This window comes from Ceratosolen solmsi, unplaced genomic scaffold (assembly GCF_000503995.2).
Source record: "Ceratosolen solmsi marchali unplaced genomic scaffold, CerSol_1.0 scaffold12, whole genome shotgun sequence".
Lineage (NCBI taxonomy): Eukaryota > Metazoa > Arthropoda > Insecta > Hymenoptera > Agaonidae > Ceratosolen > Ceratosolen solmsi.
The window spans coordinates 43,160-58,949 of NW_011948456.1; the positions used below are offsets into that span (position 1 = coordinate 43,160).

The 15,790-nt window shown below is 25.2% G+C and overlaps 2 protein-coding genes across 2 annotated transcripts; both read left to right on the forward strand.

The window, feature by feature from the left end:
* The first annotated feature begins 5,830 nt into the window (after positions 1-5,830).
* On the forward strand, positions 5,831-7,966 carry Tap42 (immunoglobulin binding protein Tap42). The gene is made up of 5 exons (XM_011505322.1): positions 5,831-5,837; positions 6,064-6,336; positions 6,770-7,111; positions 7,187-7,581; positions 7,701-7,966. Exons 2-5 carry the CDS (start codon positions 6,178-6,180, stop codon positions 7,915-7,917), a joined length of 1,113 nt encoding a protein of 370 aa, XP_011503624.1. The 5' UTR covers positions 5,831-5,837; positions 6,064-6,177; the 3' UTR covers positions 7,918-7,966.
* Positions 7,967-13,521: 5,555 nt separating this feature from the next.
* Nacalpha (nascent polypeptide associated complex protein alpha subunit) lies at positions 13,522-15,576 on the forward strand. The gene is made up of 6 exons (XM_011505323.1): positions 13,522-13,619; positions 14,264-14,531; positions 14,720-14,839; positions 14,910-15,005; positions 15,082-15,240; positions 15,471-15,576. Exons 2-6 carry the CDS (start codon positions 14,277-14,279, stop codon positions 15,483-15,485), a joined length of 645 nt encoding a protein of 214 aa, XP_011503625.1. The 5' UTR covers positions 13,522-13,619; positions 14,264-14,276; the 3' UTR covers positions 15,486-15,576.
* Positions 15,577-15,790: the final 214 nt, after the last annotated feature.

Sequence of the window (15,790 nt, forward strand, 5' to 3'; positions counted from 1 at the left end):
GTTTAATGAACGATTGGTAATAGTACAGTGAGCCCGGTGCGTGGCAAGTTGCTCTTAAATATTTACGTAGCAGCTTGCAACGCTGGCAACAGCGCTTAGGCTTATTGCTAGGCCGAAAATGTTGATGACGTCAGAAAACTGAGCTCCAGAATATTCGAGAAACGTCGAAGGACACTGCGTTGGAAGGTTTGAGAATTTTCATCGACGTTGCTATACGGAAATATTATAGTACATTTGAAATTAAGGCGTAGATAATTTACGAATTAGCAGAATCATGTTTATAAACATGAACGTCCGAGAGCTTGTACCTTTCCCGACTTTTAAATTCTTTGAAGTTGCTCCAATCTCGAACATTCCGCCCGCCATCGTCAATTTTATTGATGATTAAATTTTATCTTTCGGGATTGGTAGTACAGCAGGTTTATGAATTGGGAACGTAATTTTAGTGAATGTCTGGGGAAAATATGTCTTGAATTGAGTGAGCCTGTGTCTCACAACCTTTTGTGTGATGCGCGAGATTTGATTCGTGTGAGAGTTCTCAAGAATCTGCCTTTAAGTGTTGCCATTATCCTTATGGTCCTTGCTCTTTTTTAAAGCTTTCCTTGATATATGAAATGTAAATGACGGCTCATGTTTTTTTTTAATGGGTGATGAATTTTAAACAAATGGAAGTCCTTCTTAGTAATTTATCCAGTGATGAATGTCTGTATTAGCTCAGTGATAATTTGATTTAATTTCCGTCGCCAGTAGTGTTGTACCGGATCTTGGTTCTTGTTGATATTTTTGTCATCCAATGTAGGTTGGCATTGTCATGATTCTGACGATTTGATACGTTATTAAATATGAGTGTTGAACCTGTGTCAATTAGACGACGAACATATAGTAGTAGAATTTGACAGAATTTAAGCCAAGGCTGTGGCTAACAATGTGGTGGTATGTACTGGTATTTCGACGATTGCACCATCAGCTCAACTGGATGATGGGTTTGAAAGTGCTGTTTGCACTGATGGTTTGAACAGTCTTTGAATTGATTTTTTTTTATGTAATAGTGTGTGGTGCCATCTGAAGCACTTCTTTCATTGTGTATTGATTCTGCTCATATTGACATCACAATGTCTTTGACAGTTGAAGCATAGTCCTGTCTTCTTACTAAATTCTGTTTTTCTACAATTGATATATTCATGAATTGTGAACATGTAAGTACTAAATGTGCGTGGGTGCAGCATTCAAATGTGTTAATCTTGTGTCTTGTGTCGGAGTTGCTCCAATCTCGAACACTAGATATAAACTCAAAATTTCATTAAACTGAAAATAGATTAGAAGTCTGTTTATATAATATTGTCATTAGTAACATGATGTGCTAAAATATAAAGCAAATTCTTGGGAATTCGAAATAATGAATTATTTTCTATATTGCCAATTCTGTTTTAATTAAATGATTTGCAAGTTCTTCGCCACTTTATTTCAAAATTCAAAACATTTTAGAAACTTTAAAGAAACATTAATATTTTACTCATTTGAAATCATATTTTCTATATTATTCGTTTTATGGTTTTTTGTTTCAAAGAACTTTTGAACATGCAACTGGTAAATTAACTTAGATATTTTCATATATTATTTATAAATACATATGATTATATATTTATTGAATAATGTCAATATTAATAGATTAATTGCGAAGTGATTCAATCATCAATAACCCTTTTTCTTTTATATGAGGGTATCTATTGAGACATATTAGTGTATATAAAATAAAAGAATAGAAAGATGTGTCAATTTTTACTATTAAATAGTAAGTAGTATTTAATAGCAGAGTACTTAATAAGTAGTACCAAACAATTAAATAGTACATAAAAATAGTATTTCCTATTTTATATAGAATTTATATTAAAGAATAGGCTGGAGAATTCGAAATTTTATTTTTAATCATAGTAATAATTACAACAGTATTTTCTTATCAAAATTTATCGCATTCACAACTTATAGTTAACTCAAATATTATTATAAAATAATTATTATATTCGACTAATTATATTTTACATTTTACAGCATAAATAAATACAGGCACTTGTTATACATTTATAAATAACAATGTATCTGATACTTATTTATCTCTTTTGTAAATTAAAGAGATCATAATTACGAGATAGTATTTGTCCTAAAGGAAGTGTAACTAGAGCCAAATTTGACTGAATTCTCTAATATAATATCAAGCATCTGCTTTCATTTCTGAGTATATTATTCAGTGTACTTTAACTTATTTGCAAGCAAGTTGACTAGCATATTCTTTTACGATCTATTGCTCTTACTCTCCCTTATGTACAAATATATTCAATGAATTTCTTACTTTTGTACACATTAATTTTTTTATTTCAATTAAATTATAAATTGAATTCATAAATTATTACTCCTTTTTATTTTGTACTTTTAATACATAAAGCGAATTATTCTTTCACAGCAAAAATAAAAATAGTTTATTAAAATAGTTAAACATTTTTATATAATGTTTATATTTGGTATATAACATCTTTTTTATTATATGTATAAAGTAATATGAATGTTTAAACTTTAAAAAAAATAGTTTACTGTATAGCGTGTAAATGTGTTAAATACCTTTTTAAGATTAGTTTTCCAGTCATCTTAGTAGTTTTCAAGCTTTTAAACTACCAAAATCATTATTTTTTTTTTTTAAATATCGATATGGTTTCTTAAATTGATCATTACTTTGCATAATCAATAAGTATTATTAACATTTTAAACATGATTTCTAAACTATTATTACTGTTTTAATAGTAATTTTATCTTAAAATAATAACATTTTGTCTTAGTGAAGATCTTCTCGTTAAGTGAATTAAATTAAAACAAAATACATTTTCTGTTAAAAAATGGATTAATTTTATGCTCCCCTACTAAATTGAAGCCAATGATTGAGAAATTCTTCTGTAAACTAATGGATTATATTAGCCAGAATAAGCCACCAATCCAATCATTAATTTCTGTATATAACATTTGAATTATAAATTAAAAGGTTTTGTAAAAATAAAAACCAATTATATTTTAATATGTTTATGCAGAAAAGAATTAACCCAATAATATATTTCCCATTGTTAAAATTAATTACTTTGTCTTTATAATTATTTATATTAAAAATTATATAGTATATTGTGAATTTACTTGGTTGTTTATTGGAAATATTTTTAATATATTCTTGTATCTTATTAATTTCCAAAAATAATAATTAGGATCTAATAGCTACACATAAGAAGTAAGAAATTATACAGATAGGTAGCGGTAGAGAAAATAAATTCATAATTATTTTTCTTCTCTTTTCTGTTATTTAATTCTAGTAAATTATTTGAAAAAATCTCAAAATGTGTTCATTCCATATTAGAATTAGTACTGATTAATATCATAATCATTATTATTCAACCACCATTCATGTAAATGTAAATAAAACAATCGTTGCTTTTATATTCAGAATAAATATGATGAATTTATTATATATATTAATGCTATTAATATTATATATATATTAATACTTTCTTTGATCTTCGATAATTATTGCGTTTGGGTGAGACATGAAAATCATCCGAATTGTAGTCATAAGATTTTTTTACAACATACTGATAGGATAAATAAAATAGTTTCTATTATTCTATTCGTTTTTCCGTATTAATTAGATTGTTTTTTAACTAATTAGTTCTTGAAACAATTCGGTCCTTTAAAAGTCAAAGATGTCGGATCAAAAGTGTTATATTTCATATACTTAGGTTTAACAAAATTATAGAAAAGAGCAGAGACATCATTGGACAATTCTGATGACTTTGTATATATAAGTAACCAAGCAGATTTTTTGAATACCATTGTCATTTAATAACGTTTTTAAACAGGCCTATATTTTCTTTCCAAAATTGTTGATCATCAAGTACATCTAGCTCAACAAAAAAAAATGTTAAATTTCTTTATTATACTAACGTACTTACTAAAAATGTTTAATGTTGTGTTCCACATTAGCTGTACCAAAGTAACTGTCAACAGACAGAAAACAAACTTGTTTGAATTGCTTAAATTATAGCCATTAAATTAAAAAAACATATTAAAATTTACCATATATCTCAATTAATAAGTTTGTTGTTATTGTAGATTTAATTTTTGTAATTCATCCATTCCGTATCACCAAATTATAAATCTATTAAAATATTTATAAAATTATATACGAAAGTAATATGTATATTTGGATTGTGCAAAGTAACATAGTAATAGAGTCTAATATGTATAAAATGTGTGAAAAAATGTTTTATTGTGCAGGAATCGTGTATTCTTATTTGCGTCTATTACTCTGCAAAATTTTTAAAATTATTGAATTCTCGGGCACACTACATTATGGTAAAATAAAAAAATTAATGAAAAATTAATGTAAAGCAATATTCAATAATATAATAAAATTCAAATAATATATAAATATATAGTTCAAATAAAATAAAATAATATTCAAAAAAATAAATAGTAATCCTTATTTGAAAATTAAATTGTTAAAACATTTTAGATTAGAAATTTATATTTTAAATAAACAAGATTATTACAAAATAAAGTTTACATTAAAAATTTTTTTAGTATTTTCTTTTTATAATATAATTATATAATATAATTCATCAGATTAATTTAAACATTAATTTTATTGAACATTGTATAATTTTAACATTTTCATAAGGATTTTATATTCGTTTATGTCAAGAAGACATTTTTGTTTAAACAATAAGATATAACGTCTTGTAAATGTAAAATATATAATAAATACAATTTAAATTTTTTTATAAATAGTACTAAATAAATTAAATAATAAACTAAAGTTTAAGTTAAAAAAATTTCTTTTAAGTATTGAAAACAAAGGAGTAAAATGATAAAGTACAAAATCACATTCAAGAAATGCAAGAAAAATATATAATGAAAACTTTACACATATTTGTAGAAAGGAATATTTATTGAATAATTGTAAAATAAATGAATATGCATTATATTAAAAACGATCTAGCCATGAACTAGTCATTGTCTATAATCATATGTATCTTACAACAAATTGCCAAATTAATAATGAGCAAGGAATGAAGAAATATTGGTCCATAAATTTAAGAGACAAGTCTTAAACCAAATAGAATTAATAAAATTAATACAATTAGATGAATCTCTCGTTCTAACTCATTTGTATCTATGTATATTACAGTAACATTAATAAATCATAAAATAGACTTTAATGTAAAAATTTTTATCTATTAACCGAACTCTCATTGATAATTGTTTTTATTTTTCTCCTACTTTGATTTTGATAAACTGGATTAATAGCCGTGGAGGTTAAAAAGGCTTTACTTACGGTCTGATCCAATTACTTTTCTTTTTATATTTGTTTAATCGCAACAATATAAATGATCATATTCAATTTGCCTACATTTATATTTTAACACAAATTAAAAAATTTTTTAACTTTTATAGTTAAAATTTTTGGAGTTGCTTATATAATAGTATTAATATTTGAATAATATATAGATGAATAAATACAATAAATTAATTGAAAAATAGATAAAATATATTTTTTAATCAATTCAGTTTATAAAAATTTAAATATAAGTAAATAAGTTTAAATTTATATAATAAACTTTTTTAACCAGTAAACCTCTATTTGAATATTTATATTCTTATTTAAATTTTTATAAAACTATTAATATGATTCATTTTTTAAAAAGTACTTCAATGTCCATTGATCATCACCAATGTAAAAAGTATCTGTGCTTATAGTTCATTACAAATTTGCTTCGTCTATACACGCATGCGCAGATACTATTGTAAGTTTACGATTTAATCAAGATCCATTTTTTATTAAATAATAATTAAATTTAAAAATTGATAAATATTTTATGTATTTTGTAAAGGAAAAAATTAATTAATTCTTGAATCTTTATTATTTTTAATTAATGAATCAACTATTTTTTTAACTAAAAAGCGTTAGATTATATAAAACAAGGTTTATTCAGTAACTAATTATGGAATATTTTATATTTTTTTTATTAGGAATTTCCACTTAATTTAAATAGTCTGGAACTTCCTATCTTTGGTAAAAAATACCATTCTATATTTATTTTTTCAAAAGTGCTTTTAATATTCTGCTTTTGTGTAAAGTTGAATATGGATTCACAAGAAGGAAATTCTAAAAATAAATGGAATAAAGATCCAGAAGAATATTTAACAGATACTAATAATATATCAGAAATGTTTGATTCTGGTTTTGAGATGTACAATAATTTAAATAAAACTCAAGAACCAACAAACAGTTCAAAAATTCAGGTTTGTTAAAAAACAAAAATGAATGTTTAATGTGTTTTAACTTTTTATTATTTTTCTTTGACTTTAGTCCATGTTTAATTGATATCAATAATATATAAAATCAATATTATTAAATATTTTATACATATGAGTTGAAATAAAAGAAAATTATAACTTCAAATATAGTTTTTGTTTTCTTAAAAAAAAAATCATTACCTACAATAAAATCAATATGAATGATTTTTTATATTTATAAAATTGTTGCTTGAACAGAAAAATTTTCTTAAATAGATTTTAGAAAATAAACTCAATTTCAATTTATTATGATTACATACAATAAAATTATAATAAAACCTATTTATAGTTAAATATTATGCTATGTAGTTAATAAAAAGTTAAAAAATATTTTTATAAAATAAAATTTATGTTTCATAATTATTAATTTGTTTGTTAGTTAACTATTCAACAAACAATGAATATTTTTGAAAATACCACAAGACTAGTATCATTAGTTAATATGTTTAGTAATAATGAAAATTTTGAAGAAATATCGACTGAAAATATAAAATATTTATTATTACCTGCGTTACTTGGAATTCTTACAACAAAAGTTTGTGGAACAAATAATCGAATTCATATTGTTGATATAGCTGAAATTTATTTTATAGATTTTTTAAAGAGATTGAAGTCATATGGATTGATTGATATAGAAATTTCTGAAGTAAATAAAGATGAAAGTAAGCGAGAAACTGCTACTCTACATAAAAAATCAAATGCAGAAATAATTATAGATATGGTTATTACTCAGAATTTTTAAATATAATATTTTGTAATTTTATCTTTTTTTATTTGTGAATTAATGTTCTTTTAGGTAAATGTAAGAAATAATAAAATTCAAAGATACCAAAATCAAAAAGAACTTGAAAAGCAGTTAGACACATTAAAACAAAATTTGTATAATCCTAATATTGATGATGAAATTAAACGGAAATATTTTGTTACACTTGTTAAAGTTTTTGCAAATCAATCAATTAATGAATTAAGTTCTTTAGCTTTGGAAAGGCCTATTTTGGAACATATGAAAAATAATAGTCAAGATGTGGATTTAAAGAATGAAGCAAATGAAAAATGTAGCATATCTACTAAACTTCAACCAATTATTATCACTCGAGATGCTATGCAAAAAAAAGTTTTTGGTGCTGGTTATCCAAGCCTTCCAATATTAACAGTACAAGAATTTTATGATAAAAAAATTAAATCTGGAGAGTAAGTCATAACTATAATATAATATTATTTTATGTTTTAATTAGAATATTATTATTTATATTTATTATACTATAAAAGCAATTATTGATTTATTTTAAATTTAATTGTTCTTTATTTAGATGGCCTACACAAATTCAAAGAAATCAAATTGAATCTAAAAACTTACAAAATACAGCAAGTGGTATAACTGATGAAAATTTAGAAAATGATAGTGAAGATGGAAAAGAACAACAGATTGAGAAAGATGATTCTGAAATTTTAGCTAGAGCTAGAGCAATGGACGAATATAAAGATACACATCGTCGAGGTTGGGGTAATCGTGCTAACAGAAGTTAAATAAAAAAACAAAATTTTATTTTCAAAATTACATTATACAGTGAAAAAAATGTTAAAATTAGTTTTAATAAAATCAATAAACTTTGTTATCTTTATAAATAAGGTACTTAACACTAGGTATATAATAATAGCCTAATATTTTAATTGTTATAATTCTAAAATAAAAATGATAAAATAAAATAGTTTAAATAGTTTAAATTTTTTATAATTATTTTTTGTTTTTATACTGAATCTAAAAAAATTGTAGATATATATAAAAATATTGCTATAAAAAATGAATGAATCTAATATTAACAGTTAGTTAATAAATCCTTTAATGAAAATTGCAGTTTAAATTGAATTAAAGGATTTATTTTATTTTAGATAATTTATATAATGATGAAAATTTAGTGTATTCATATCAATATTCATATTAGTGGATTAGTGTTTTTCTTTAATCTTTACATTGTGTATGTATGTGCACATGATAATAATTTTTATTTGATGCTACTTCAAATTTGTATTAAATTCAAATAAAAATAGAATTTTTTTGTTTAATTATAAAAATTAATTTGTATAATAGAAAATGGAATGATTGGTCATTTCATTATATTAAATGAGTAAAATATAAAATAAATAATACAAGAATAATAATTTACTTATAATAATAATTCAAACTGTTTTATTATACATATTAAATATTCTCTAGACCATTATATTATTACATTCAAATAAGAAAAACCTTGAGTAGCATTTTCAATTGGTTTATAAAATACTGGAATGAAATTTTGTCAATAATATTATGATGTACATGTTAAAATTCTATGATTGATAATGAATATACATCATTAATAACAAAATGCATTTTTTAAACTCGGTTAAATGCTGTTTAATATACTAAAATAATTGCAAAAGAACAGCTACAAAGTTATTTAAAAACAATGTTGATAACTAAATATTATTACTGATACTTTAATTATAAAATTTAAAATTTAAAATTAAAATATAAATTTTAATAATTTATTAAAAAATGACATTTGTAAATTGAAATATATTTTAAATATTCTAGTAATAACTACATTATATACATTAAATTATGATGTTAAACAAAGCACACCAACATAAAAAAATAGGGCATATTAATATATTTTTTAGAAAAACCTTATTCGCTATCTAATATGGTTTTATTCTTGTGGATTGATTGGATTAGTCAATAAGAGAAATGGAAACTGTTGTATATGATGAAGAGCAGAAATACACTTTTTATATAATTGTTTATATCTAACATATTTATTATATATAATTAATCGTTTTTCAAAATTATATTTAACATACATTAAAGTATAGAAAAATATTTTGTTACAAGTTATCTAGAATTGACATTAAGAAAGAACTTTAAAGTATTTTTTCTTGATACTCTTTTGCTTTGACATGTGCATTGAGTGCTTTGTATCATTTTAATTTTAATCTTATCTAATATTATTATCTTACTTTTCCAAATAAATGTGGATAATAAAACGTTGACTCATTTTCTGGTAAAAGATCAATAATCAGATGATGAGCACTCCTACGAGGTACTACACACTAACTCTTTACTGTTGAAAAAGAATATCTATTGATATAAAAGAAATTTGAAAAATAAAAAATACCTATAAAGGAATCTGTTTCTCATAATAACAGACCATTGAGTATTCAAATTACTATAAGTTATATGTATTGTATATTATAATTCTACCTTTACCCATTTACTCAAAGGTAGATAACAGACATAAAAATTCTATAATAGTAAAAAATTATTAATATATTATAGAATGTATTAGTTTTCTTACCTACATGATTATATGGATAGTATGATGAGATAAGGGTTGATAAAATAAGGAAAGGTGAAATGGTGAAATTTGAAAATAAAAGAGTTTAAGAGTGACAAAATTAAATCGTTTATACAAATAAAAATAAAGTAACAAAAAAATTGCCTCACAAGGGAAAATCTATGATCATAAGAGAAAATCTATAATAAACAAAAAACAACATAAAAAAATAATATATAATAGAATATAATTAATAATATGTTGAATATAATCAATATTTTATTAGATCATTTTACCAATAAATTATTGACATTGTAGAAAGGTAAAGTATAAAGTGAAATGTTTTAACATAACTATTACACTGTATCTGATTAGATTGATTTAGCTGAAATCGAATATTGTTCGAGTTTGCGAGACCTTTTTCAATGCAATAAAACATCTGCCAAAACAACATAATTAAATTGTCGTTAGTCTTCAGTAAAACTCCTGCTCATTTTGTATCAAGATAGAATGTCATTAAATTCTATCATAAAGCTTGAAGAAAATCCTCTCACTAACGTCGGAGACACGAAATGGTCAGTACATCTGGAAAATCCTGAAAATAAGTCATGCTAGTTACTTCGCATTGCCAATGCGTTCATTGTTTGACGCGTTAATGACCTAACTGTTTGTACTAGAACAATTGAAAGTGCTAAATGTACGTTAAACTCTTGACCATAAAAAAATGTTTCCTACTTTTCACTGCAACCCAAAACCTCAGCACGTGCGACATCGGGCAATCGGCGTACGTGCGACATCGGGCAATCGGCGTACGTGCGCATCGGCATTTTAAGACAATGCTTACATTGTTCTCAACTCGCCGCATCTTGCCAACCGTGGACATACTCATACACTCGAGTTCGTCCTCATGCCCACGACACACTCAAACAAGCTAATTCTTCGCGCTTCACAGCGCACACTACGGATCTACTCTGTCAATCAACGACTGTGTTTTCAATTACTTACGAACTAGCCATAGTGCCACCAGCAAGAGCAAACTACGTAGCAACACATGTCATAGACGACACAGTTAATTATTGCACGCAGCTCTACCAGCAGGTTAAAAAGAGCAAAAAGAGTCTGGAGCAACAGTCAATTTATCTAAAAAGTCAAGAGTGCTGACATTCCCAAAATAAGCACATCATAAGCAGGAGTGTGAGCATAGTTTTGATTATTTACAGGCAATATTAGCCATAGAGAAAACACTACAGTTTCACTGGAAACTGTCATTAGAAGTTTCGATTCTGTGCTTCTCGTCCCAATCAGAACAAGACACGCACAAACTCTTGGCATGCTCTCACATGTACTAACTCTCGCTTATGCCCGCGATACAATTTCAAGTCTCCTAGCTCGCGTTCATGTCCGCGACCCAATCAAGCATCAAGCTTTGGCTTATATCCATGACAAACAAGCTCGTGGTCATATTCATACACTCAAGCTCATTCCCACGATATACTCAAACAAGTAAGCTAATTCTCGCCATACAGCGCACACTACGAATCTACTCCGCAAAACCAACAAGGTACAAGCTCAATTTCTTACAAATAAAATTAGAGCCACCACACGAGGCAAGAAGCTGCAGACAATCATGATGTCAACAAGCGCATCAAGATCTGTAAAACCTAAAGGGGATGTTCAATCCCTATAAACATGAAGCATATGAAAAGAACAACACCAGTTGCCTAGCAATAAGTATAGTAATATCAAGGATACACCGACGTAAGCATCTATTGCTACAGACAATTATAAATGTATGAGTAGATATAGATTGAAATAACGTTTGGGGCCTCGATAAAATCCTATGCAGAGAAGAATAAAGCAAGAAGTGCCATATCAGTTGAAAACAGTCAACCACCCCATGCAAAAAATTATTGCATGGCTAAGGAGAAAACATGAAGCTTCTCCACCCACTCATAAGCATAACTGGTCAAAGGAAAGTCCAATAAGGATATTTAGATAAAGGCAACCCACGTGCTGCCGAACTTTATGATGAGCAGAAAACCCCATCAGCTACAAGCACACCTACGCATGGGTCATGTCCCATCGTCTCACAGCATACACCACTCACGTTAGTATGCATATGAAAACAATATTCGAATTTTGAAGGAAGGGTCCTCGTCAAGTAAATCTCATTCCAATATATTCTATGAATACGACAAAGAAGAATTCGTGCCATAAAATAATAATAAGATGATTACCACTCTTCAGAGCTACATCCCATGACTGGTTAACCATTCGGGAGTTGATCATGCCGACACCTTCAACAATATAACTCGGCAAGAACGGACTAACGGGTATTGCAACATTAAAAACAGTCTCTACTACCATAGTAAAACCCATCCATAAAATAGCAGTTCTCCCAATCCCATTTCTCTAACTTCTATCTCAGGCTCTTGTTCACTCACACGGCTCACTAGTTAGAGGCAACAGCAACACGTGCCATGATCACGACGCAGACAAGAACTGTAGCGTTTGTTTAGAGCACAACAAACGATCATAACCTCTCAAGTGGCAATATTCAATAAGTGTCAAGAACCTATCTCTTTTCACAGTAAATCACTATTTCACCCGTTACGTCCAGGAAATAAGGAATTTATCATTTTCTGGTTCTCCAATAGAAATATATCGCAATGCCACATTCATTATTGAGAATAATAAAGCTTCATTTATAATCTCCTCAAGAATAATAATCCATAAATTGGAAAGTAAATGGAATAAACAGCAATAAGAAATACATGCGTTAATTATTTTTAATTAGTTAATTCTATACGTTCGGTTCTTCGAGCCAGATTAGTGGAATTAATTTTTATACAAATATAAACTAAAGGTCGTCATAAATACAAAGTTTATAAATACAAGATATAAATACAGTTTATATCTTGTACAAGTTTATAAATACAGTATATTTTCTTACTTATTGATAAATAACAATAATAGGGATTCAAAAATTGAAAGAAGAAATGTAGATTTGCAAAGTTAATGCAAATTGGTATTGTAATCAAAGCCATAGTATATTTTTTAGTTTCAATACTTCACAGAATACGGTAATAAACAAATCTATACTAATATTAATAATACAGATAAAAGTGTAGACCAGATTAATTACAGAAATGACGAATAATACAGAATGCTCAACGTACATTGGACTTTTGCATATGTACGCTTATTCATAATGAATTATGTAAAGCCATTCAAATTATTACATAAAAAGTAGCAATTTTTTAATCAAACACAATGCTTCTTTAATTCAAATTTAATGTATTAGTTTTTTTTTTAATTTGTATTCAATTACAATTTTAATAAAATACACATTTAAAGCAATATATATATAAGAAAAAGAAAAATTTGATTAATAAAAATCTGAAGAACTATCGAAATTATGTATCGTACCGATATTTAAATAAAAAAATTTTACGCAAAAATTAATAATTAAAATGATACTTTATATTTTTATATTCTTTTAGTACAATCAACTAAATTTTATCTCCTTCAAAATGCATTTAGTAGAATTAAATAGTTAGATAAATAAATAGTTAAATAAATTAAATAGTTAATAAAATAGTTAGAAATTAATAAATAAATCTTTATGTTCTTAATTTAACAACACATTTTTATTTAAAATGTTCAATCTTGGTGTCATCGTTTGCATAATTATTAAAATTGATAATTTCAAATTTTAAATGGGTTAGTTCTTTTTCTGTTTCTAATTCTTATCTTATAAAATATGAAACGAATTATGTACAACAGCCAATCAGTATAGGGTATGTGCATCAAGATAAGTATTCAATCTTGCGTTGCCTTATTCCTTACAACAGCTCCAACGTTTTTATTTTATATTAATTCACACAAATCCATTAATATTTTTAACATCATAAGGTATGTGTATAAATAAATTAAAATTTATACATGAATAATACATTTTTTTTAGTTTTAATAATCACATTAAAAATTTTATGGTATATTAATTTAGATTTACTCTTTTAAAAATTAGTTTTTTGAATAAAATCTTAAATCTTTTGCCTTTACTTCTTTTATACATTTGTCTTTTGGTTAGTTATTATCATTTCATAAAAAAATTTATAGCAACATATAGTATTCAAATTAGAAAATCAATATTTTAAATATTTTTATTTTGTTAGTAATAATTTGAAGTGCAATTTTTGACAAATCTTATTATTAAATTCTAATTTTTATTTTATATTTTTTAATAATAGAATTTTGTTCTTCAATTATATCTAACTATATCCAAATGAATCTAAGAGAAACTTGTTGATACTAATAAATAATAAATGTGTTTTATGAACATGGATAATCATATATTTAAGTCACTTTCATCATATTTTACATTTTATAGCATTACTTAATAAATATCTTTGTAAAATTTAATAAATTGATACCAATAAATCCATTTTTTAATAAAATAAATTATTGGCTTTAAAGATTAAATAATTATTCATTAACTAATTTAAGTATATATTTCAAATATCTAATTGGGACTAAACTGATATATTGTCTTTTAGATAACATTAAAAAATGCCAGAACTTACAGAATTTGATAAAGCTGCATCATCGGAAGTTACAAAGACTGAAACAGTAGTCGATGGTTCTGGAACTGAATCAGATTCAGATGATACAATTCCAGAATTGGAAGATGTGGGTACAAGCAGTAATGTTGGATTTCATGCAGCAAATGTTTCCAGTTTACCTAATGATATGATTTCTAAAGCCAAACAAAGTCGAGGAGAAAAAAAGGCTAGAAAATTAATGAGTAAACTTGGTTTAAAATTTGTAAGCATAATTAATATTTTCTATTTAAATTAATAAGTATGCTTGTTAATTAATTGGAATTATTTTGTTATATATCATTCGATAAACTTCTATTTAATCTATCCATTTAAGATACTTTAGTATTTTATGTTTTATATATAAAGTAATGAGGAAATAATTAATATAAATTTAAATATGTAAATTTTTAGGTTCCAGGTGTTAACAGGGTGACAATTAGAAAATCAAAAAATATTCTATTTGTTATTAATAAGCCTGATGTACTTAAAAATCCAGCATCAGACACATACATAATTTTTGGTGAAGCTAAAGTACACAAATAAAATTATTTTCATTTAATGTATTAAAATTAAATTGATCAAATATGCATTTATTTTATAGATTGAAGATCTGAGTCAACAGGCACAAGTAGCAGCTGCAGAAAAATTCAAAGAACCACCTGTTATTTCAGCTGCTGAAGCCGGTGGTAGCACAACAGTAAATTTTTTAATTTATGATTTAATGATATTGATTTAAAATATTCTCAAATTTGATATAAATTTGAAATTTGTAGGTGGTTGCCCCTATACAGGAAGAATCTGAAGAAGAAGTTGATGAAACTGGAGTTGATGAAAATGATATTGAACTTGTTATGAGTCAAGCTACTGCTTCTAGAGGGAAAGCTATTAAAGCTCTTAAACATAATAAAAATGACATTGTTAATGCAATAATGGTAAATTTGTTTATTTATAAATTTTCGTTTATATGTACATACTTTTTACTTTTTTAGTCTATAAATTTGCTTTTAAAAAATGTTGATGATAATTCTGAAAAGGTTTTGTTTCAATTTTTATTCAGAGACAATTTTGAAGAAGATCTTGGCAGACTGATTTTAATTAATTTTAAGTATATTTGATAAAAATTATGATTATATTATAAATATATTTTTATTTTCTTTTACAGGAATTAACTATGTAAGAAATCAGCTTAAAAAATTAAACTTATGTATTACAGCAAGATACATTGAAATACTATTGTCATGAAAGAACTAGTCTCATCAAATAGTTAATTATAATACAATATTGGATTAAAAATTTTGAATATATACCTTTTCCTATATCTGAACCTGTTAACTATGAAGTAAATTTATATGTTTATTTATGTAATAATTACAATAAATGTAAATTAGATTTCAATTTTTATTGTTGATATAATATAAATTTACATTACCTATTGAAGTTAAATTATTTTTAAAATGTTTTATATAAAAATTAAATTTTATT

Excerpts from the sequence above, each read along its gene's own strand:
- Tap42 (XM_011505322.1), top strand. The coding sequence starts at position 6,178 with ATGGATTCACAAGAAGGAAATTCTAAAAATAAATGGAATAAAGATCCA. Across the intron at positions 6,337-6,769 it reads CAAACAGTTCAAAAATTCAG|TTAACTATTCAACAAACAAT; the intron begins GTTTGTTAAAAA and ends TTTGTTTGTTAG. Across the intron at positions 7,112-7,186 it reads CAGAAATAATTATAGATATG|GTAAATGTAAGAAATAATAA; the intron begins GTTATTACTCAG and ends ATGTTCTTTTAG.
- Nacalpha (XM_011505323.1), top strand. The coding sequence starts at position 14,277 with ATGCCAGAACTTACAGAATTTGATAAAGCTGCATCATCGGAAGTTACA. Across the intron at positions 14,840-14,909 it reads TAATTTTTGGTGAAGCTAAA|ATTGAAGATCTGAGTCAACA; the intron begins GTACACAAATAA and ends TTTATTTTATAG. Across the intron at positions 15,006-15,081 it reads AAGCCGGTGGTAGCACAACA|GTGGTTGCCCCTATACAGGA; the intron begins GTAAATTTTTTA and ends TGAAATTTGTAG.